This window comes from Bactrocera tryoni, chromosome 1 (assembly GCF_016617805.1).
Source record: "Bactrocera tryoni isolate S06 chromosome 1, CSIRO_BtryS06_freeze2, whole genome shotgun sequence".
Classification (NCBI taxonomy): Eukaryota; Metazoa; Arthropoda; class Insecta; order Diptera; family Tephritidae; genus Bactrocera; species Bactrocera tryoni.
Window position 1 is genome coordinate 904,131 of NC_052499.1, and position 26,649 is coordinate 930,779.

Below are 26,649 nucleotides of genomic sequence, written 5' to 3' on the forward strand. Positions count from 1 at the left end.
ATAACGGATATATTCTAATAAATTATTGGATAAACAAATATCGAGAGAATAAAATATTCAAGTATAATGACCTACTATTACTGATATTAGTTCTGATTTTTGTTTCAAGTGATTTTCGTCTTAAAAACAATTATAAGTATTAAGCGTAAAAATTTGCTGATGCACACTTTATTTCGATTGTTGAATTTGAGGTTGTAACTGTGTTGTTGTTGGCTTACGAGTTGTTGTGTCTGGTTATGTGCTTGAGGTTGCATGTTTACTTCTTCGATGGTCAATTTTCCCCACAGTAAAAGAAATTGGCATATTTTTGTCGAGATTTACATTCCGCAAGAATATATGTATATCCCAACTAGTGAGATTGGAACTATGGCTAATGAATGCTAATGTGTTAATGCATTACAGCAATAATTAAATTTTTTATTTTATTTCAAAAAAGTTTTGATGTTGCCCACAAAATACGACCGCTTCAACTTTAGAACATTTCAAAATGGTCACCAATATTATAGTTAATTAAAGTTTGATTTCGAGAGTTTTCTTACGTGGTGTTTAAAAACTTTCTTCAAACCTTACTTTTACTGATTTTTATTATACTTGAATAATATTATACTATATAACAGTACATTATATTGAATGCCGAACTTTCGCTACAAATTTGACTTTGGAACTTAATATCCTTGATCATCATCTAATCGGCTAAGAAGCAATTCATCAACCTAAAAAAATTGCTGGGACTCAATCAAGCACATGATCAAATGTAAGAATCAAAAGTACATAAATTTCTATGTAAAAGAATATACATATATGGAGAGTATTCGCCTAACTAAGTTGTATATGGGCCAATCTCACTATCTATTCGAAGTCGAGTGCGTATGTAGCAAGTTCAACGTTATTATCAGTAGATTAAACATTGCAAATTATGTTGATTCAAAGTCATTGTCGCAGAACAGAAACGTTTAAGTATTAAACAAACATTAACTACAATGAGCTAAACTGAAAAGAATAAAAAGTGAATAGAAAAAGCAAAAATATGAAAATACTAAGCGAAGTGTGGGCAGCAGACTGGCAAACGAACAGCTGAGAAATATGAAAAGCTGATGATGAAATATAAATAAACAAAATGAAAAGCCCGCCAACTAACTGTAAGCTATGATAATGACGGCCAGCGTTGAGGAGCGCAGATTCTAAAACGCACACACACACACACACACACACAAGCGCGCGTACGTGTTAGCATGCAAATACACTACGTGCGTCATCCCAAAAGCGATCTGCAGCTAGCGATAGTGTGATAACTACGGACGAGCCGGTATCTGTAATCAAGTCAAACGCGTGCAAAAACATTAAAAGCATACAAATATTAGGTTTGGCAAACAGCAACCGCTGCTGTGACTCGCTTATCGCCACCGATATTGCCGGTTGTGTGTTTGCCAATTTAACCCGCAGTCACACGGCAATGACTCGCAACAGTTAGCGAAACACTCACAAAGTGGTAGCAAACAATCACTCAATCAAGCCGATCTACAACCACATGTGCAAATATGCAATTGTAGGGGCTTTAAGGAACCCCGTCACACGCGTGATAACGGTGCTAAGAGGGGCTGCGCCTTGTCTTGAGGTAGCATTTATGGTGAATACAAACTGTTTCGGTGGCGTGAGTTCCTATACGATCTCACTTCGTGCACGCGTTGTGTGTGTGTGGTCACTGCAAAAAGGTTAGGTAAAAAATCTGCTGGCACAGCAAACGCGGCAATGAGTAGAACGGCAGATAAACCAAAAACGAAAATTCGCAAAGAGCCAAGCGGCAAGCGGCAGGCGGCACGCTGAAAAGTTAGCTAACAGCGAAATCGAATATAAAGCTGTAACGTACAACAACTAAAGCTATAATTTCGCTGAAACGTGACATTTGGGAAGGCAAATAAACGCAAAGCGGCGAAACGAGCGAACCAACTTGCGCCCCGCGCGCCGCAACCAAAGCGCCGTAACGCCGCGCGCCACCACCCGAATTCAATTAACCGTCTATGCTATTCAAGCGCTTTGTTTTTTTTTTTTTGAATATTCACAGTGTTTTAAATTTAAGCGATTTTTTGCATTACCTTTCCTGCGAATTTCGCATGTAGCGCAAAGCTTGGAGTTTTGCTAAAGAGAAATAAAATGAAATTTAAATAAATTTAATTAAAAGCATTTATTTACTGTATGTAGGAAGCTAAAATTCGCAAGCCGCTATAGTTGAGTCAATTGAGTGTTCGCCGAAAATGGGCATGATGACTGCCAACAACAACAATAATAATAATAACGATAGTGAAATTAATAATAATGGGAGTGGCGCGACCGCAATAACAACAACGCCCGAACGTAGCACCGCTGCTGCAGCAGAGACCCCACCAGCGCCCGTTCACCCGGCTCAGAGTGTCACCGAGGAGGCGTTGCCAGCCTGCATGGCGACTGGAGATGTGCCGTACAAGCAAAGCGCCAGTGATTGGTATGACGCTGATGGCGATGTCGCTGCTATCGCAGCAGTTGCTGCAGAGTGTGAGCGTTTGCTCGCAGCTGCAACAGCTGATACAGACACCGGTGATGGGAAAGTGAATACTGCCGAAAGCGTTGGAACTGCCAACGCCTGCAATAATGCAACGTACAACAATAACGACGCGCAATGCATGTGCGAAACAGTTGAGAGCGGCATTTACGATGACTATCACACTGACTATGCTGACTATGACTTGGATAGCGCCGATGCAGAGGTATTGAATGGCAGTGCCGAAGTGACTCGTTCGAAACTCGACTACACTACTTCGTTTGCCTCCTATGATAGTCATGTGCATCAGTTGAATCGCAGCCACCGGTGTAATTCGCACGCAACATTAAAGCTGTTGCGACAGCAGCGTCAACAAAATCAACAACAGCAACAGCAACAACAAAAACTGCAACAGCGCTACAGCGCCCAGCAAAATTCGAGCTCTTTGAAGCTCAGCGCCTCCAATGCATCCATTTGCTCGTCAACCACTTCAACCTGTCCTGCGTACAGCATCGGTGAACCGTTGTACCAATCTGTTGCATTCACAGACTATGGCACTACGGGAGGTTGTACCATAGAGACGCTCACCACTGGTGAGTCCGCTGATGAAAGTGTGTTGCGGTATTCCTTTAAAGGCTATCCGCCTGAGTTGTATTCACCGCGCAAGGAGTTCATCTACACGCGTCCACTGGTTGAGAAACAGGTAAGATAGTCCTTTTAAGTTTTTTTTTTTATTAAAAACCTTATCTCTTTATCTGTGATTTAAATATCTGAATAGTTTCCAAAAAATCGAGTAATTAAATTGAATTTATAATTTGTAGCGATTAGCGAGTACCGTGAGATGGTGCTCTCGATTAATCTAACCTGGCACATCGAATCCATAAAAAATTATTTCTCAGTATGCTTCGTTGTAGTGCAGTGTAACTTGCATTTTAAAAAGTGTATGCCCTGTATATATATGTATGTATGTACATATGTATATTCGCCGATATACCGGCTGTACATATTTTCAATGCTTCTGGCCCATCTACTCATGTTATCGTTATTGGTTTTGTGCTTTTATTGGTGTTTTTATCGTCTTCGGACACATGCGACGCATTGCTTAAAATCCATTTAATTTGATTCGATTGGTTTTTGCACTTTTTATACCCATAAACCACTCACCACCAACTTTATAGCAGTTGGTTCCGATTTACACATGAAAGGTGCTACAGAGATATCGGAGATATATCCATTTTAGGATTACAACCATATGTTGTTCATCTGCATTTATTTACGGTGTTTTTCGGGTTTCCACTCCCTAAGAAAAGGTGATTAGGAACGGTTACTCTTTATACAAAGTTGACAAATAGCAAAAATAACAATCTTCAAATAAGCAAGCTCAACGGCTTCAAAACACTCAAAAACATAATTTATTTCAAGATCATACAAATTGTTATGATGTGCGTTGGGTTTGAAAAGCATCGGTTGCGCTCTATGTACACTTCCTTATTTAATTTGTTTGTTCTGAAATGTTTTGTTTTTTTCCCACTGCTTTCCGCTTTTATTTTCATTTTATGCACGCTGCTATATCGAAATACCCATAAATCTGAAAATGCTTCAGTGCGCGCGAAATAAATGAATTATAGAGCGTTTCATGTTTGAATAGAGGAATGTCTGTGCATGTGTACATATGTACGAGTAGGAACATATAAAGCCGAGTGCGGCAGTGTAGCTCGCGTGTATGGCGTGACGAATTGACCCCAAGTGTGAGGACATTGATACCCCTAACCCGTTGAGAGCTCCTATGTATGTACATATGTATATAGGTATGTATATAAAGATATGATTTGCACATCACAAGCTCAATACTACATCGACTCGAACTCATGCTTGCAGGTGTATTATAAATAATTAAGGAATTAAGGTAGCCTCTGATAGCGACTAAAATACATACAATACATACTCCGATATAACCAATTGATAAAGTTTTGCTATATTTTTTCGAATCACCAAAATTGTTGTTTGTATCGATTCCTCAACCTTAAAAAAACTTGAAAAAAAACAGTGTTAAAGCAAAAAGTGCACATGGCTCAAATTTGCAAATTTGCTCTTTTGAATTGTTGTAATTGTTGTGGTTGCTGCTGTCGCCGCCGCCGCCGTTTAGGGAGCGATTAGCATTACAATTGCTGTCTGTTGCTTTATTTTCCCTGTTTGTTAGGTTAGATAGTTTGGCAAATGTTATTGCCGGTATATATATATGTATATATATTTATACACACATACTCACACACATACAGTTTATTTGCATGCCTTAATGTGTTTCTAAGTTTTTGTTTTGCTTTTAATTTTTTGTGTTGATTTTGCATTATTTTTGCATACTTGTCGGTTGTCATTGTTATTGTTGTTGTACTTTTTCGTTGTTGTTGACTTAACTGTTACTTTATTCAAAAGGTTTTCATTATGCGAAATATTCGCGATAGCATGCATACTTGCTGTGTATGATTATAGCGTTGCTGTTGTTGTTGTTGTTGTTGGCATTAAATGTTTTTGCATACACCTGTTTGCTGCTGTTGCATGTGCTGCTGGTAATTGTAAAAAATATTGAAATTGGTGAATTTTCGATGAGAATTTTGAACACTTAAAAAACCTAATATTTTTATAAAACTTTTATTAAAGCCAACTTGAAGAAAAATCCTAGAGTCACACTTCTTAATTGCAAAGTTGCAACTTCTTAGTACACTTATCGCTTTATAAAATATATGAAAATAAATTTGATGTTTTTATATTATTTCCTAATATTAAGTCACATAAATTATTAATAATTTTTACTCCGTTGCCTTTCATGTGGGTGTGGACTTAATCCACTCACTATCGTTGAGATTAATCGACGTTAATTCATATTTAGACTTAACTAGGAAGACAACATTCGATCGCTCATCAGCGTTGGCGTTGCCCAAGTGGTTGCCATCTGTGTCGACGTCGCCGACAGTTTTTTGCGCATGCGCCTGTTTGTATCACTTTATTCGGCACTTAATTTAATGTAAGTCGCCACTAATGATTTTTCGCCATAAAAACATTCATGAATCTTGCTTTGAAGAATTTATGTGTGCACTTTGAAATTGTTATTTCGAGATTTCCGCAAAAAAAAAAACTAAATAAGTACAGACACATAAATTCTCATATCAAATTAGGGGTTATGTTTCCGTATAAGTGTAATTAAGAGATATGTTTTGTGTTATTTCGTCCGACCGTTTTGGAATGGGGTTTATTCAATTTGGTTACAGTCAGATTTTATGGAAACTGCAATTATGAGAAACTTGACGACTAAGTTTGAAATATCTCTTTTTCGATCTAAAACACTGTGTGGCTGTAAGACCACGCCTCAGCTTTCATTGCATAATACTTATCTCATCAATTATTTCTTTTCGTATGCCGATTAAAAGTAGGTATTCTGTTGACTTTGTTTCTTCACTTCACTTTTAACTGCCTTACTTCCGAATAGTTCATGATTCTTTCTCCACATGTTCTTCAAACATTTTGCTTACTTGATATTAACAATTTGCACCGCATTTATCTGGGCAGCCCCACTGTGCCATTAGTGGTTTTTCTTTTTGGTTTGAAATTGATTTTATTTGCACTTTATATTATGTATAATTTATTTATTTTTTAATACTTAGCTGCATTCAAACATTTTGTTTCAATTCTAAGTTCTCTTTTTCCGAATCTGGTTTCTTGAAACGCATATACTTGTTCAATATTCTTCGCTAAAAGCAAATTTAAATTTTATTTTATTATATATATTATATATTTTATTTGCACAAAAAGCGATGAGGAAGTGCTGTTGTTGATTATATTTCCAAAAGTGTGCTTGTCTTCAAATTCATAGATCATAATGCGTTGCTGAGGAGTTGCTGACTTTATTTCTTTGGACTCTTCTGCTGATAGTTAGTACTCAAGTAAATGTTTGTTGTTTTAGCTCAGCTGGAAATTGATGATTGAAAACGATCATAAACTCTTTTATAGCAGAGCCGAGTACTATGTGGTACAAAAAATCTGCTTAGAACGTGTGCTGAATAATTAAATAATTTTTTTTAAAATACCCGAAAAAACTAACATTCTTGAACAAGAAGTTTTATTAAACGACTCAAAAGCGCAAACATTCACTCCCTTATTTTATTTCCCGCTAAGTAACAAAAAACGTAAAACATTTTGCCAAACATTTAAATCTGATGACAACAAAATTTGCTAATTTTATTACCAAACGTTTATGGTTAAAATGAATACATTAAATAAGCAGGAATAATTTTTCAATTTATTTATTATGATTTCCAGCAAGCTCAGCCATACCACTAAGTACATGTAAGTATGTATGTAGAAGTATATGCTGAATTAATATTTATCTTATGCTAAGCACGTTTCAAACGCGAATTCTACTGTCGCCGACGGTGTCGGTCATTGTTGCGCAGCCACGTCTGCCTGGCGGCACACCCTGTCGTATACGTATCGCCCATATATTCCGCTAATGATTAAACATCTCTTGGGTATTCAACTAACCTTTGGCGTACATGTGTGACAACCTGCAATCCACTTGAAGCTCTTTAATTAATCTAATAGCGTAAACAAGCAAATTTAGACTTATGTCAACTTGTCCTCTCATACAGTCCATACACTCTTATCTCTGTACCAAATTTATGTTTTTATTCATATTTTTTGCAACTTTCGGGCGTTATTCTGTCTATGTTTATTTTCAGATTTATTTACAAGTGCTATTTGCCATTTTAAGATAATGTAAATGAATCGAAATATTATTTTGAATATTTCATTTCTAATTGGAGAACTTATAGATTGAGTCCTTCTTTAATGATTGGTTCTTGTTTGCTAAAAACCAACAATAAATAAATAAGTAATGTAATAATAATCGAAGAACAACACTCGAGTTTGAGGCATAAAGCGCACTTAAGAGTCATAGAGAAAATACTAATATTAAAAGAAAAAGCTTTCTAATTGCCATGATCAAAATATTAATTTTGCCAAATGAAGAGCTCGTTTTCTTAGCTAGATACTAACATATACATACATGTACTAAATTTGGACCGATATGATCGTATAATGTCAACCTCTGTGTACCTGATCTTCTTTGATTACTGTAGAGTTGTTCAGCAAGTACTCGTATTTATATCCCTTACAACATGTTTCAATAGTAAAAACTCATAATTATAAAAATTGATCTTTGTGAATGGTTATAAGGCCTTAAACTATCTCAGCAACTTGTCAAAATTAATGTTGGGTTATGTTCATATTTGCATAAGCTGTCAAAATTCTGGCTGACAGCCTTTGCGTCAGTTGTTTAACAATAATTCAGTGCGCCTTACTGGCAGTCTGAGAGTTCTGTCAAAAAAGAAAAAATGAACAAAACAGAAATAAAAACAAGTAAGGAAGGGCTAAGTTCGGGTGTCACCGAACATTTTATACTCTCGCACAATAAAGTGATAATCGAGATTTCATTATACGTCATTTACATATTTTTCAAATACCGTATTTTTGTAAAGTTTTATTCCGCTATCATCATTGGTTCCTAATGTATATACTCGTATTATACAGAAAAGGAATCAGATGGAATTCGAAATAGCGTTGTATTGGAAGAGGGCGTGGTTGTTAACCGATTTCACCCATATTTCGTACATGTCATCAGGGTGTTAAGAAAATATTACATACCGAATTTCATTGAAATCGGTCTAGTAGTTCCTGAGATATGGTTTTTGGTCCATAAGTGGGCGCGGCCACGCCCATTTTCAATTTAAAAAAAAAAGCCTGGGTGCAGCTTCCTTCTGCAATTTCTTCCGTAAAATTTAGTGCTTCTGACGTTTTTGGCTAGTCGGTTAACGCACTTTTAGTGATTTTCAACATAACCTTTGTATGGGAGGTGGGCGTGGTTATTATCCGATTTCTTCCATTTTTGAACTGTATATGGAAATACCTGAAGAAAACGACTCTGTAGAGTTTGGTTGACATGGCTATAGTAGTTTCCGAGATATGTACAAAAAACTTAGTAGGGGGCGGGGCCACGCCCACTTTTCCAAAAATAATACGTCCAAATATGCCCCTCCCTAATGCGATCCTTTGTGTCAAATTTCACTTTAATATCTTTATTTATGGCTTAGTTATGACACTTTATAGGTTTTCGGTTTCCGCCATTTTGTGGGCGTGGCAGTTGGCCGATTTTGCCCATCTTCGAACTTAACCGTCTTATGGAGCAAAGGAATACGTGTACCAAGATTCATCATGATATCTCAATTTTTACTCAAGTTACAGCTTGCACGGACGGACGGACAGACGGACGGACAGACATCCGGATTTCGACTCTACTCGTCACCCTGATCACTTTGGTATATATAACCCTATATCTGACTCTTTTAGTTTTAGGACTTACAAACAACCGTTATGTGAACAAAACTATAATACTCTCCTTAGCAACATTGTTGCGAGAGTATAAAAAACAGCCGCGTGACCACAGTTACACCCAGCAAATCCGTCAGCCATTCAAGCAGTCGCTTACTTATTATGACCCTCACTCTCGTTTAGTTGCCCTTTTGTGTTTTACATGCATTTTCTTTGTTTAATTTCTTTTTTTTTCGCTTTTTGAAAATGTTTTCAGAATTGTTGTTATACCGCCGTGTGTGTACTCTTTTGCTTACGTCTTTGGCTTCGGCGCTGACGTCTGCTGTCATCTGGTATGCAAAACGTACGTAAAAAGATGTAGACTTGTACAAATTTACATCTGTCAACTTATGGTTTACTTGAAACACAAGCACTTTTGGAGGAGCTTGGCGGCCCAGTTTCAAAATTTCATACATAAAATGGTCATAAACACACTTCGCTTATGATGAGATTAATGGAAATGCGGCAAAATTAAATCGTGTGCTTTTTATTGGGGTTCAGACCAGAGACCTTAAACTAAAGCTTAGTGTCAGTTAGAATCAGTGCCAGTTTTCTTCTTCAGAAACAGAAAGCCTCGTGGGTTAGTCAAGCGTATACATTTTTCACATTACCTCTTTCTACAAGTCTCTGCAAGTGGTCCTCGAGATACACCAGAACTTTTTAAAAGAGTGATTCATCTCTTGCACATTTTAAAACATTTTTTATGGCTCAACGGGGATTCTAACGCCACTTCTTCACAGCTGACTAAAGGCAATCTTTCAGATTTGGATATCAGTTCAAGCACATAAATTTAATTGACTAATCCACTTCAGTTGTAGGAATTTTTATTTGCCAGCCATCATTTTGAGTGGTAATGAAGTGAAAATTGCAAATTTTCGAAAATAAATTCTTTGCAAGAAACACGTTTTGACCACAAAAAATGCAATCAAATTTAAAATGAAATATTTAAAAAAAAAATTGGCATCATTTTTTTTATCAAAGGATAAGATTGATTACTTTGGCTCATTTTTAAGAAAGTGAAAAAAAAATAATTTGGGCTTAAGTAAATCAACGAGAGATTAATTTTCATTTAAATAGATTTATTGCAAAAGAACAAATGCCGAGAAAAGAAAAGAAGTGTCAAGACACAACAGAGAATTTTAAAGAAATCGTACAAAAGCACTTTTTCGCGAATTTTAAAGGCAGTTGAGCAAATCGAAAAAATTGCTTGCATATACAAAATACACACAACACAAAGCAGTTATGGTTATGCAATCTGTTTGTTTAAATTTATGTATATGCTGCACGCAAGCTTCACTGTGAAAAAGTAATTAATTAATTTGTATGCGGTTTTCAACACCCACAAATATTTTCCTGATTCTTATTACTGTGGATTTAAAATAAGTGTATTTATGGTTGAAAAAAGAAAGAAAATAAGGCTGCTGCAAAAATAGAAGAAGGAGGCGGCCAAGTAACAGCACTAAGTTATCATACGTGGCTTTTACTACAGCGCCTCTGTGGCTGGATGAGAAACTAAAAATATGCACGGGATTTCGCTTAAACATCTACAGAAAATTTATAAGAATCAGCTTTATTGTAGTGAATTTGGGTTAGTACTTTGCCTGGATGTCCTCATCTCCTGTGTCTTCATCAAATAAAGCGTACCAATACGAACTGCTCAAATTTCAACACAATAGCTATAATATCGCACAGGTCAGGAAAGACGAGTTTGAAGAGCTTAAGACTGGAAAGGTATAGTTCTGATCAAACTGACAAGTCAGGCTTTCTTTCAATTGCAAATATAAAATATTTATCTAAAATTTACCCTTCCCAAAATTATATTAGTTTACACAGCTGTAAAATTTTTAAAACCGGTTCAAGCACAATAGTTTACAAATCACCACCTGCGGTTATTATGATTTTAAAAGAATTTTAATAAAAATTCACTGAGCCTCGCCCAGAAGTATCACTTTAGAATCTTCTATATTTAGATACTTACAACACACTTCGGAGACTTTGATCTTTAAAACTTGTAAAAATAAACTAAATCTCAAAAAATGTGAGAATGGAAGTAAAACTAAAACTTTTATTGAATTTGCATAAGAATTTTGCGTAGATATTTAAATTAAAATATCATAAAAGTGCCAGATGCCAAGTATGGTAAGATAATGATGAAATTTGTTACACATTGGCCAATCTAAAATTCGACTGGAGCAATCACGGAGACACGCTGGGCTTGTGAGCTTCATGTGTCTAAGGTTTGAAAGCCATGTACTTATTCACTGCCTAAATTTTATAAAACGGAAGTCACATATTTAGAGTGCGTCAAAGGTTCGCATTTTCACCTCTTTATCGGACTATAGTGTTACTGAGCCAACCTAGTAGCACCTATGGTGCTTTATGGGGGAACCCAAGTTAAGGAATCTTCACTTTTTGACAAAATTATTGGGGCGTCATTATATCCGACTCTGCAGTTTCCTAAATAGTCTATATCTTTTATCAGCTGATTTTGCCGCAAAGCTACACTGTACCTTATCGATAGACTAATTTTGTTTAGTTTTCGTTGCATACGCTACACTGGCCGTCAAATTCATTGCCATACATTCTTTATTAGAAAAATGTTTTAAATTTTTTTTAATAAGTTGTTTGTAAGAAATTAGCAAACGCGCTTTTAAGCGACATTACAATAATCGAACAACCAGCAACAATGGACTCATACATACACACGCAGTAACAACTTAACATAACATTGTTAATGACATAATGTGTGTGTATTAAATAATAATAACAGTGATAATTAGGCAGTAACATAGTAATGTTAGTAGCGTGAATCCAGTTGTTGGAGGCAAACAACACGAAAAGCAAAGAGGAGTGGCACTGTGAAGATCAGCAGACACGCTCGCAGCAGCCGAACAACATGAATGACACTCAATAAATTAGCGTGCAATTCATTAACAAAAGGTTTAAGTATCTTATTATGAGTGTTGTTGTAATTTAATACTTTGTCGGCCACAGGTTTTATTGTGATTTTGTTGTTGATTTTACTTTTTATTTCATTTGTTTCTTCTTAATTTCTTTGTTGTGTTTTTGTTTTTTTTTTTTGAGTTTAAGTTTGTATTGAAATCGGTTATCAGCAGTTCGTGCACGATTCTTTGAAGATGTGCCGTAGATGCTGGCAGCGTGTTGGCTTTCAAAGGCCAAGGAACGACACAGATAGGCAAGCAAAATATAAAATATGGAAAGCATATTAAAAAATGTAAAGTAACAGCAATCAAAAACGAAAAATAGTTTGGCGTTAAAGAGTAAACCAGCAAGTAATCATAAGGCGTGAATGATTTGCTGCCAGAACGAGTTTGCTCTCAACCAGCAACAACAATAAACTACAGCGAACGGTCACACTTTTTGTAAGACAAAAGAAATCAGTTTTTTACGAATTTCGCTCCTGAGTTTTGAGTTTTTTCGTACGACAAGTGCCACGCTTAGCACACTTATCCATATATTTACGTATATACGAATTGTTGTTGTATCTCCCCTTACGTTTTTCAATACTTAAGTATTCATAAGCGATAAGATATGTCTCTTTTAGCCAGCAGCATTTATAAATACGTACATAATATGTGCATGTTCACCAGCCACTCATTTACATTCAAAAAAGTATTTGATGCATATTTATGAGCTTTGTGCTTAATATATTCATCGCAGACGTTTTTTAAACCAAAGCTGCCACCTTTTCGGGCTTTTGGCTTTTGATATGTGCGCATAAATCACAAATGCTTTGCATACGACCTTCTCTGTCTGTAAGTAAGCACAGTTATATGGATGTTACATGTTTCGATTTGGTGACTGCAGAAAGGTTCCCCATGGCGTATAAGTAATTTTAGCGCGGAGTTTATGTTCGAATCCAAATTCGGTATTCCAACTTCAGAAGAAGTGTCTAACGCCGTTGTATATATGCTAACTAAACTCTTCCTCCCGTAGGACTTGCCAGTTGTTATTTATATACGTTGGTTGACATTGCACCATTTTTTATTTTTATGAACTTCCTAACTGGAATAATTTCTTATTCAGAATCGTCTTCGTTTTTCATGGCGCTCTAAGTCAGGTTCGTTGGGTCTGCAATATTTGGTTCTACAATATCATCATGCTATAAATCCGGCTGAGCAAATCTTATTTGAAGCGATAAATACGGGCGGCGACTTCTAAGTGGACAGCTGTTTACAAAGTTTAAATGATTGATTCATTTAAAGAAATTTTTATGAAATTTGACTTCTTTCGCCAATTCAAGAGTTCGAATTATGGCGAATGTATTTACTTTCAAATTCAAAAACATAAAATTTTAAGGATTTTTTCCACTAATAATACGCGATAAGCTGCTCGTCGGTTTAATTATTCTAATGAAATAATTTCTATGCGGTTTCAAGTGACAAATAATTTAGCATTTTTGACGCTGTGATTTTTGCAATCATTTAGCTAATAAAATTTTGAAACGCAATTGCTTACCACATACGTCATTGTGATGAAAATGGTTTACTGATTACGAAAGTGACAAAAATGTTGATGACAAATACGTTTGATTTCAAGGAAAACATTTAATTTACAATAAATGTCATTTTTATTCATTGGATTTATTTTTTTAATTAATTCAGGGAATCCAATGGCTATATAAAGCAATATAATTAAAAAACATAAGCAAATGTTAAGGTCATTAAAGTGTGAGTAAGAGCTTAATCATCAGCGAGAACTAATGACTTATGCAGTAGGACACCAAGGGACAATTTCTGTGAATGTGTTTAATGAGCAATATATAAATGATTTATCGATTAAATAGTTAATATAAAATATGAAAATACAAAATAAGTATAATATTTGTATTGTTTATGCAGATATCTTTCACTTTTATCACTTGCCAGATTTAGCTAAAATTAAGGTTACTCATACCACCCGTATGCCCGTAGGCGATGAAAGTTTACATTTTCAAGAGCAATAGAACTGTATGCCAGGCTGCAAACATAGTTAGCGTAACTATAAGTCAAATTCAATGATATATGCGTTCTTTACTTCATTTCAAAGTCATTATAATTATAAATGAATTAACGGAAAAAGAAAAAAGTAATTTTGCTATCAAAATAAACTTGAGGAATTGAAAAAAAAAATATTTGTAAAAAACTTCTGGAAAAAAAGCTTTAAATAACACATCACCACAGTTTCTTGTCAAAATAGTATTTCCATTTTCCTGAACCTACACAGGATCACCCTATTTAATCCCAAAATTTTTACTTTATTACGGTGTGCATATTTCTTACATTAGCGGTCCTTCACCCCAAGTCAAGCGAACGCACGCACATTTTCTAAAAAATACCACATCTGTACAATTTTTCTGTTAAAACTATTGTCAAAAAAGTAAATTTTTGTTTTTTCGTTTGCGAAATATCAGAGAATATTCTATAGACTGGCACTTTGAGTGATGGCTGACGCCTCCAATAAATTTCCACGCGCCTATTGATCTTCATAGTAATGAGTTAATTTTGTTTATTTAAAAAAGAACTTATTTTATGCCTTCATCACCCACGGCAATTCGATTTCGATTTGAATTGAAAAAGGTACAAAAAGGTAAACAATAAAGATATGTGATATATTCGATTAACTATGAAAGTGGCATTCTTCTATTAGAATTATATGGATTTAACTGCCTCGGTGCTGTCTTTCGCAAGCCTTTTTCCTAGAGAGCAATAATTAATTGTTTAATATAAAACTTGTTCAATATTCAAATTTAGTTCCAAGCAAGTGCTCTTAAAAATTTGGTTTAAGTATAAAAAATAGCATTAGTTGGTACTGCTATATCGTTTCATAGCTTATATTCTGAAAAATTTGTTCATTTAAAGTACATACGATTGTAGTATTTCTTCTTCTTAATAATAATGTTTAGTAATATTTGCAGCCTTTAAGGTGTTCTATAGAGGTATGTGTTCTTAAGTGAATTGTTTAGTGCAAAAAATAATTTAGCTTTATATATATGTCTAAGAACAGTATAGAAGCACATATCTCTAAAACACACAAACATGCATATAAATATACAAAATATTATATGAAAAACTCTATATATATGTATATACATACCCTATATAGGCACTTACAGATGCGGGAATAGTTAATGTTTATTTATTTTGCCTTGCTTTTGGTATTTACCTTTGAAGTGGCATCCACCGCAACTGTGCGCTCACTGCGCCTTGAGTTGCGAGCGGCTTCCATAGCATAAACATTGTATATGAACAACTTATCTTTGGCATAAACATTTGCGCTGCTTTTCACTTTCGAACCGCAGCCAATTGCAATTAAAAAGAAGATTTGCACGCTGTCGGAAACAAAACAAACAAACGTAATAATCGCGCCAAAGGCATGTCTATAAGTCTGGCAGAATACTCGATACTCAAGTTGATTTCTCTATCACTCATCCATGCACTATTTTTTGCTAACCATTTTTATAACCTGAACACATGCCACAGAGTTTGTAGAACACAGAAGGCAACGTCGGAGACCCTTTAAAAAGAAGTTATTTGGTGCCAATTCAGGACTGTACGGTAAATGACTCATTAAATCGATGTTTTTTGTGCTCATAAATGCAGTTGTTTCACTCGATGTATGAGAGCCTTTATTGTCGTGGTGAAGACTGATCTGTTTTCAGCTGTTAGTTTTGCCGATTTATTTAAAGACAATTTGCAAATTGTTGTTGTTATAATATATTTTTCAAAAAACCACGCTTGGAAGCGATTTGGACTCGGCTCATCTGTAAACACCGACGCAAGCGACTGCAGTTTATTTTCAAGTTCATACGCGTAAATCCACGATTCATAAAAAATTGTCATAAAAGTATTTCAAAGCGCCGCTAGCGAATTTTTAAATATTTAACACGGCACCAATAGTTTCCGGAACAACAAATTTGACTTGAACTGTTCTATGGTCTCGGTCGAATTCACCGTACTACATACATCATCACTACAAATTGAAGTAAGCTCATCGATGCACTGTTGCTTAGTTAAGCCGAGATGAATATTTTAAGTTACTATAAGCAAATCGAAATTGTAAAACTGTATGATAAAGTAGGTTTCCCAAGTCCTGTGAACTTTGTGTAGTAATAGAAGAACTGCCTCTTCGATTATTGCCAGGGTAGCATGATGTACCTAAAGTTGCCGCATCGTTTTAAGTTGTTAAAGTATATATTACATTGTAAGCTTACTCGGCTTAACGGTTTTACTTTACTAGTTATTCTCAGTCAAATCCCTTGTGATTGTATAATCCATTAAATCAGTTGGATTACTTCAAAAGGCATATTTAAAATCTACCTACAAAGTATGTTTGAGCATGTGTTACCATTTAATAAATATTTTTTATTTTGTTTGGGTTTCCTACGCGTATTATCCACACTAATATACTTTTTCGCGTCCAATTAAATAATCTAAATTTAAAAATTATTTGCATTTTTCGTTTTGCTTGTAAATTATTGACAATTATTAACCAGCTCTTTCAAGTGGCCACACACTTGTCCAGCTTCTCACCTTACCCTCTCTCGCCTTAGCGCTAATAGATGTTTATCATAGTGTGTAATTACAAATAAATACCAGTTCAATATAGTAAATCGTTCGCGTGTGTGGGTATCAGTTGCTGTTTTTGTTTCTTTCCTTTGCTGCCTACATAAGAGCAGACACTCGCCGCCCCTTGTTATACTGACCCGCAACAATGTGTAGTTATTGGTATAATTGTTGCATGGTTTATGGTTATTGTTGTATTCGTATTTTTCATTCGTCTGCACTTAAATATTCGCAATAAATCTTTGGGCATTAGATGTTAATAAATGTGGGTCATTACCAGTCTTAAGATTTCACATTGACAAGTGCGAAATGCATTGCCAACTACGCACGCATGTATAATCATATTAAAATTTTACTAGTAACCCTGTATTGAACTTAGTCTTGACGTTACATTAACAACATTTCGCTCATAAATTATTGTTGTTTAGCAACTAATCTTGAAGATATCACCCTACAATCTTTAAGTATTATTACAATTTAGAAGGTGCCTAGCGATGGCCAGTAAAATACACAATATTTCATATTTTAAACAGTTGCCTTTCTTTTTAAAGGCAAGATTCTCCTCACTTGGTACTTGTAAGAAAGCGTCTTTGTTGTCTTGTTGTTCCTCATACTTGTAGAACAATAGATCCATCTCTCATTCACTTAATCATCTGTCTCAGAGAGCATATTTGAAGGTGCGGAATTCAATGTGATTTTTAATAATTTTTGATAATTCGTAAACGTTTTTAGTTAGTTAAAATGTTTGAACATGAACTACAAAACTTGCCTCAATTGTTCAACTCAATCGATTAAAAAGATAAATTTGCAACGTTTCATTTCAGTTGGATCTAATTATGATCTTTATTATTTATTTACATATCGCTAATTTATATTTAAGCTATAAATTAAGTCGCTGGTATGCGAGAGTGCATGAGTCACTCAATACTTTGCGATTTAAAATATTTCGGCAAGTGGTGTGGTGAATAAAAGAATACCTCAATAGCACATACATTCAGGTGTATAAGTGGAAAGAGTGGAAAATGAGGTACACACAAGTTGCCAGGCAAACTAAGAGGGCGGCCGCTGAAAAGTATAGTACTAGGCAGATACTTAACGGTTAATTTATGGTTGAATAAAGTCCAAAATGAAAGTGTGTCGAAAAAGTGAAAAAAGAACAGAACAGCCAAAACAAAACAAACATTTCTAGAGGAATTCCAAATTATTGCATGATTAGTTTAATTTATAAACAAATCAGTGGAATTCAAGTAATTTATATAAACAAATGCTTACACACGCCAAAATCGTACGAGTCCGAGTATATATGACTTTTCGATCTACAAATATTTGTATAATTCTAAGTTGTATGGAAATGAACTATGCAAAAAGCAAGGTCAAGCATTATTTTGGAGTGAGCGAATATTTAGTTTATGTTATCTTTGTTTTTATTTTATCTTTATGTATCTACATATTATATTACTCATATCTCCTCTTTTCTTGCAGGTTTGTGCTTACATCTCGTTACACGTTCATTGTACCCACATTTTCGTACACACTGTAAGTACTGTAGCTCAACGCATTCCTTAATTGCTTGTCAAGAAATTTGAAAAAATATACTTCAGCTCGTGTGACAGAAATTGGGTCAAATTCAAAATAGCTGTAAAACCAGTTTTCTCTACAGAATCAGCGACAATGACGTTGCAAGAAAAGCTCCATCCATCTACTCCACCTTCACCTTTTTCTGAATTTGCTTAATTGCTTCTTTTCCCATGTACATAGCACCGATTTATTGCATAACCTTTCTTTTCGTTGACTATTTAACACCACATAAAGTTTTAATAGACGCATATGCGACCTACGTATATAAGGTGAAGATTCTCCTGTTAGGAGTTTGTTTGCACGACTCCTCCTTCTTCGTAACAAATGCCAATAATTTATGCAAGAATATGGCGAACCTTTGTTTCTTCGATTACTGGTCACTCATCGAAACCACACGTCTACGACAACTTAAATTGCGATCAACACCGCTCAGCACTTCATGTCAGCGTGTGTACTTAAGATTTACCTATTTCTGTTGCTGTTGAGTAAGGCCTCGCGGCGTAAGCGAAAACCAGCAATAGCAACAAAGATGAAATAATGGTAATAAAATAAACAAGTGATTTTATAAATAACAGTGGTTTCAATAAAAATTTGAACGAAACGAAGGCATTAAGTACATATATTGGTCAAATCGTGGGAATTCGAGAAATGGTTGCAAATTCTTCGATGAAATGTGCACGTTTCGCAAATGGCGCGGCGCAATAGCTGACTTACATCTGTATTTCTTGTTTCAATTATTTATTATCTCTATATCATATTTCCATAAAGAAATGTTTGGGATCTTCAATTTATATATGCTTTTAATTATAATAAAATATTACTGGCACTCATTTATTGTCGCAAACTTGTGGCATTTATAGCAAACTGCGCAAAATGGCAATATCGCAAGCGTACAATATATTTTGCGACAAAGTTACAACTAGACAAAGTCCATGGCAGTCAGCGTTTGGCTTCTCGCTGCATAATGGAAAATGTATATTGTATTATTTGAAAATGAACTGATTAAATATTTGTAGAAAAACCGATTACGAATAAATGAAAAAACAACTTCATCATTGCAAAATTGACAGCGAGCGCTTCTTTAACCCAAGTTGCCATATTGCCACTTTGCCAATTTTTTATATATGTAAGTGCCACATTAAATGAGTGCCCATAATGATATCTTGCAACTATGTGAGCGACTTTGCAACATCGCATTCATGTTATCACATGACTTCACATCATGTCTCTTCAAGGCGTGGGTAAAATTACGCACTCATACACTTCCTTAGGTGTTCAGAGGATAAACTAATAGAAATTGAGTAGGTTTTGACACTATTTATTAACATCTCAAGAATGCACTATAGTATGTAGACAAGTACATATAAATTATCACATCATATCACCATGTCACATCTTAGAGAAAAAGTCGATTTTGTCACTTCTCCGCATTTTACGAAAATGTGAAATGTATATACATATAAGGCCCCTTCTATGCGCAGGGATTTCGTTCATTCGTCAAAGTTATTTAAAATAAATGCATAGATCCATTGATCTAAGGTGCTCTGGCGAGGGAAGTATTTAGTCACCACATTTCCCAATCTGAGGAGTATGAAAAGCAAATGACTTGTGTGGACCGACTGTCAAAGTCAAGAAAACTGCATAGAAAAACCTGAAGTAAGCTCAAAATAAACATTGGCACACTTACTGCGGAAGAAGAGAAACATCTGGGCATAAATATAATGAATTTAATTTTAAAAATTAAAATTATTTAACTGGAAATAAGCGAACATATTTCGATTTATAGGGCAGCAGTGTGTAAACAGCGAATGTAAAAGCTCGATGCTTCATGTCAAATGTAAATACAGTAAATGAACGAGCCAAGAGGTGCTGAGGCTAAAATAAATAAAGAAAAAAATAAAAATAAAAATTAGAAGTGGAAATAAAAACAACGAAAAAGAGGATCAGTGGCCAGTTTGGTCAATAAAACATAAAAAGTTCAAAAAATATGTCAAAGAGAACGAAAAAAGTAAGGACTGAAAACAAACCAACAGAGCTTATATATCTGTAAGTGTATGCCTGCAAACTACAACGTTCTGATCTGTTACGACGCCATGCGGTCCGGACCGCTGTGATGTGATGTCTGGTAATTTATGTTGATGTGATGCGTTTTGACGTTGGGCTGGATGAATTGTACTTACAAACGCCGTTGGGCAAAGCGGTTGATCGTTTCCGGCAGCTGCTGCGTTTCTTCTGCAACTAATTTACAAGGTTACAAACAGAAAAATATGTAAGAAAAATAACAAAAAACAGATCTGAGTTTCAAAGTAAAAAAAGACCCTCGCATAATTAGCCATAGGGCCACTTACAATGACAGTGGATTATGTGGCTGAAAACATGGCTGTGATCTACGAAATTGAAAACGCATGGCTGAGCGCTTCACTGGCTTGCTGATTGACCGAGTGCCATCTACACATACACATTGCTACAAACATACGAATATGAGTGATATAGTGCAGGCGATCAGCGATCAGGGAGGCAGTTAAAAACGCTTGCGGGAACGATGAGGAAGCTGCAAAAAAAGAAAACAATTGAGAAATCACAAGAAAAACATTTTAATAAGTGATGGATGCAAACATAAAAGAAACGCTTTGCTGCGTGTGTATAGGCTTATGGTAAAATAGGGGGACAGCACATGGTGTCACATCAATTCTTAATTTTGAGGGTCTCGAAGCTATTCGTTAACATGTTCTCTCAAAAAAACTAAGCAAACAAGAGTAATTGAAGCAAACAAACAGCTTAACTAATCAAGAATATAGTTGGTTTAATTAGCACATACAACAACAATAGCAAATTATTACATTACAAATTGGAATCGGCATATTTATGTACATATAAGTATACTCAGATGACTTTATTTTAAAGCGCTCAATTTTATTCGGTCTGACAAGCCGTAGCCACCAATGAAAGTAATTACTTTTTTAGCGGTTTCACGCATTAGAGGCAAATTGTGCACAAAATACAAATTCGCTTCATTAACTACATTTGCGGCACGTCGGCGTAATTAGTCCACCATTACTCGGTAATAGGCTCGTGTTGTCCATATTCCTAACATGAAGTACATAAAAGTGAATACAAATGGGGTTATGCACATAACAATTAGTTTCATCTCCGAATGCCTAGTCAATGTGAGGCGCTTACACGTCTTGTTCTAATATAAAAAGCCATTGCAACAATATTATGAAGGAGCCAGCAATAGTAATAGCTGGAATATGCTACAGTAAAAGGTCCGACACTTTTTTTATATAAATATTTGTACATTCGACTATGCTTCTATGCAGATTGTAGCGCCAGCACAGTCTACAACAACATTCACCGCGGCAACAGGAGTTACAGAACTGTCATCGGCAACACCATTACTTTCTTTCGTTCGCATGAATAATGAGGTCATGAAATCAGGCGTGAAAAAAATGCATAACTCATTGCATTTGAAAAATGGTTTCCTTGGAAATACGAATTAATTCGAAGCGCCCAAAACTTGTCATAATTATAAATAAATTTTGGTCGCTGTTGGGATTGGCGATAAAGCGCTGATAATAAATCCAATGCGGAAACATAGCGCTTGTACTATGCGCATAAGTATGCATATTAAGGTGGTTCTAAAATAGTCTTCAACCACACAAGCAAACCGAATACAATAAATTCAAATTTTGACACCGAGAACGAAGGCGTAAAGTTTAGACGATAACACGCTTCGAAAACTAAAGCAACTAAACATTTACTTGATTTTTCTATATGTCGCCACTACTATAGTCAGAATGATCACTTGTACGTTTTAGTCCAATCTCAATCATCTTTGCTTGGATACAACATTAATTTTTGATATCTAAGCCTAACATAAATAGAGGTTTAATGAATCTAATGTAAACGTTTCCCGCTGCATTTTGAGACCACCCTAACGTGTATTGGCGGAGAGAGAGCAATGCAACTGTGTGCAGCTAACACTAATTATAATAATTTTGATACAATAACAATAATAACACGATTTTTGTTTTTAACAGCAATTTATTACCGCATCATCATGAATACGTCACGGGCGACTGCGCCGTCGACGTCACCGAAGCAGACGCTTTATGACTTCTCCATATGCTCGCATGCACGCGGCATGAGTAAGCGTTCTGTATGGCAAAGCTTGAGCCACACTCGCATCTACATCTAGTGTATATGTGTGTGCCAGTGTATGTACATATGTATGTATAAATTGTGTGCTGTGGTTCATTTGGCCGCTTTACCACAGCTGTTGCTGCTCCCATTGATCTTATTCTTATTTATGCCTTTTCTTTTTTTTGTACACTAAGTGTTGTTGTATTGTTGTTGAAACATTTATATATTCAACACTTCTTAGGCAAGCTTTCAATACGGTTGAAGTGTTATTTCCGCGCCGCCAGCGAACTTGTACGGTCGTCCAGTGCGTGGTTGATCGGTCCAGCAGTCCTTGCGCACAACTGTCGCAGCGCCGAGCGCGATCAATATCAGTCAAATTCGTTTCACAAAGTGATCCAGCAACTCAACGCAGCGGTGACATAAATAATTGTCCAAATTCAGAGCTGTCAAGTGTTGCTTGCTATTGTTCAATCAGTGCTTGTGGCGTATAGATCACCATCGCTCGCATATCACTGCACTGGTGAACATCAGTTGCGTGTTTTATCATATACATATGTATATAACGGTAACTTTTCTTTTTGGGCGAAGTGCTAAGAAATAATTAATAAAATCAACATTGGAGAATTATTAAGTTGGTTGAAAGTGCCGCCGCGCGCCAATCACGTTCATCGATCAGCTGCAAGCCATAATATCCCAAAAGCAATCATTCATCACGTTTCCCAGCGAAACAAAAAGCGTTAGCAAAACGTGCGAATGTGTAAATATAAATAAGCCTTTGCCAGCGGAAACTTGCTATCGGTCAATCAACTATTTATGCTTTCGCAATGAGATTTATCGTTTCTAGTGTCATTGTGTTGGCTGGCCAGCTGGTCGGCTAAGCTTTCATGTGTGGAAACTTCGCTGGGAATTAATTCGCCTTCTGCCTCCAAGCAAGCAAGCAAGAAAAAATAAAAACAATTCAATAAAAATAAAAGTGATTATAATAATTAGCGCAAGCATCCAACCACCCTCGTTCAACGCACGCGAAACCGTAAATTTGCTAGCGTCAAGTCCAACTTGTTTTGACCTCCGCCATTAGCTGCCGTGCAATTGCCAAATTATCGCTCAATTAGTGTTTAAATAATTGTAATTAAAATTATTAATTATTCAACTTGAGCGAACGCAATTAATTGCGACTGTGTGTGTGATTATGGTGCTCAAAGTGTTGCCGTTGAAGCGTCGCGCTACAATTTATGCGCCAGCCGAGAAATTGCATGTGTCCGACGGTGCTCAGCAGGACGCCAAGGTAATCGCTACATTTGCTTATTTATCTAACCCTGATTAATTGTCTATTTCCATTAAAATAAATATTGCGTTAATATTTCTATTATTGGAGAGAACTTTTATTTTGGAGGACCTTCGTGAAAGTGTGCTTCGGAAATAGTTTCGACAATTTATTTTAAAATTTTAATTTTTAGTAATTTAATAGGTGAATGAAAATGTTCAACCACTTTAAGGTCAAAGAAAGTTTCGATTGTGTCCTTTACTGAGAATTTCAATGCTGTTTGGCTCTCAGGATACATGTATGCGCCTTTGAAAGAGACTATTTTGCTTCCCTAATGTCAGTTATCTCGGCAGGTAAATTTCGTCACCTAATGATACATATGGTGTGTGTGTTAGTATGCCTTAATCCATAAGATCTCTGGAAGTTGGGAGATTGTCAGTTATTTGTTAATACATACAAATGTACATATATTCTAAGCGGCTATTTGTATCATCACGCCAAAATTAGTTTTTCAATAAAAGCGCTTCATTTGGGCGTGTTCTCATAATCAAGCAAATTATGCTAATTTCAGTGGCACATCTTTTCCGAAGCGAATTTAGCACTTCACGAATTTGGGTAGGCCAAGAAACGACCTTGTCACCTGGTTCTATATGTCTTTTCTTCTCCATATATAGACACATATGTAGATAGTTATGTATGTATATAAGAGAGTATATGTGATTTTGTTAGCGAGCGATGAGCAACACGCGTTAGAATAAGAAAAATTTTAACATTAGTGCTTTCGTGTTTATGTATGTATGTATGTGCGCTGATTTAGAAAAAGAGTCGGAAGATGAATGAAGTTGAAAACGAAAAGTTGCAAATTTTTTATACACTCGCCTTAATTAGCATATTTCGCACAGCATGTACCCCAGTACATTGAACCAGTTTGCGGTTTAATAACTAGCAAGCTCCGAGGGTTCCTTCCGCATTATGTCAAGAGCGGATTATTACACATATGAACATAAACACACATGTTGTAGCAAATAGCTGAGTTCTGTGTGCTAAGCTCATCATCGCGCTCAGCAATCATTTCTAGGGAACGCCAAGTGTTCATTAGAGGCAAGCTGTGGAAGTATTCGGAGGAAGATTTATTGCACGATTTCGAGGAAGCAAACAAAAATATACATGCGCACGCGTTCGCAAGGTCATTGCAGTGAGTTTAGGGTGGTCCAAAAGCAAAGGAAATAATCGAAAAATCAACGCTTGAGTGACTCTGCGAATTATTTCATATTATGCGACGATTTTATTATTAGATAAAAGTAGCATTGTTTCGAGCAGACAAGGCGTGTGGAATTTTTATAACGGCATAAATAATGTGGCAAAAAAATTAAGCTTATATCAAAGATTCTCGTGAAATTCTTTAGAATGCTGATGATGACAAGTGCGTTGGAATGCATGTACTTCTTTTTCAATTTTTTTTAAACGTGCGGCGCAGTGTGCTTTCGTTTCATGCGCGCATGCAGACAGACATAATTGCCACTGGGTGGGACTGCGCGGCGTTTGATTAATGCTGAATCCCCTAACGAGCTATTCGTGGAAAGCATACGCCTCAGATGGAGCAGCTTGATAAGTAGTTATTTATTAGGCGAGCGGTTTTTTGGGAAAGTGCAGAAAACATCGACAATGACCGCAAGCGCAATTTGATACTTCTAGCATACCCATAAACATAGTCTTATTCAAGGATTACGTCGACAAGCCGTTTAGATATTTGAAATGATTTTAATATTGACGAAGAATAATAATTCACATTTTCAGATTCAGCCCTATTGTTCCGGAACGTGCAGGCGTGCGATGTTCCAACGAAGTTAAAAACAGATAACATACAATTTGTTGTGGCTAATCCAACTTCCTTCCACTGCCACAAAGAGCACTGGGTTTAACAAAACGGGGTATAAAAAATGGACAATAACAAAGTCAAATGATCGGTTTCGCTCCAAAAAAGCTGCAAGGCGAAGCACAGAATTAACATAAATTCAGTTTTGCGCCATTTTGGACGAATTTACTAGCGCAATAAATTTGGGCGATAAATTTTTCGCGAGTATTAATAGATGCGAATGAAACGCGAACGCATCAACATACATAGATGTGCATACAACAATATAAATGCATGCGTATCATGCTACGATGAACATCAGCAATGCCCAAAAGTGGACTTATTCGACAACAAACAAAGTTGTTGGAGGGAAGTGACACAGCGGTGTAGATAGGCGTTACTAATATATTTTCACGCAGTTGCAAATTATTTATTTGGTTTTATACAGTTGTAAGACAGCGCAACAAGGGCGCGACCCTGGCGTGTCGTGGTGGATGTTGGAGCCTTTGTGCGCTCATATTCGCGATGTGGCACCAACGGCCGTACTTTGAGCAGCTGAGCTGCTGTCAACAGCAGCGGCATCTAACAATGACAACATTCGTAGCAACAACTTTGTGAACGATCAGCGAACATTCGCGTGTCAAATAGTTGATTCGCAGCAATCTGCAAATGCTTTTCCACATTCCATCTATACTAACTGTTCATTTTCAGTAACATGAAATTTCTAAAAGCTCTCAGGCTTCTAAGTTTATACTAATTGATTTGCAAGCATGTGATTCCAATGAAACTAAAGATGTGACGTCGTTTTCGCCTTACAAATAATAATTCCATAAATTTTATAAAGCAAATGGATTTAATAATTTCTTTCTTCTGAAATATCTTGGAAACGAGAATGCAAAGCATTAGTATAAATATTAATAACAACTATAACAACAATGTATTATGAGCAAAATTTTTTCGCCAAGTGTAGCAATGCCAGTTTTTGTGCGTGCTTATGTCAGCGGCACGTCGTTCGCAGTTCGCTGTCTGGTATGCGAAATGACAAGCTCTAGCATAAATATAGCGACTACAACTATAAATAAATGAAATATTTTAAACAATGACAAAGCCAATTTTAAATGAAACAAAAGCACCAACTTGGAATTTAATAATTTTCATTACGACTTTGTTGTTGTACGCAATCGGGTTGTCACATATGTTTGTGTACATATGTTCATACATATTTCAGACCCGCCACTTCAAGTACACTTATTGCCACCGACAAACTTTCCACTCGGCACTACTTGTTGTTGCCATGAAGTGATTTGGC

The 26,649-nt window shown here is 35.9% G+C and overlaps 1 protein-coding gene across 2 annotated transcripts in view; it reads left to right on the plus strand.

Moving 5' to 3' along the window:
- Positions 1-2,500: 2,500 nt before the first annotated feature.
- LOC120782795 (A disintegrin and metalloproteinase with thrombospondin motifs 9) overlaps positions 2,501-26,649 on the plus strand; it is a 70,213-nt gene continuing 46,064 nt past the window's right edge. Inside the window, exons 1-2 of one of the 2 annotated variants that reach the window (XM_040115270.1) lie at positions 3,051-3,218; positions 17,983-18,036. In XM_040115270.1, coding sequence (XP_039971204.1) covers positions 3,121-3,218; positions 17,983-18,036 — 152 coding nt within the window. In that variant the 5' untranslated portion in view covers positions 3,051-3,120. Of the gene's footprint in view, positions 3,219-17,982; positions 18,037-26,649 lie in introns of both variants that reach the window. The other variant, XM_040115269.1, reaches the window with a different exon arrangement.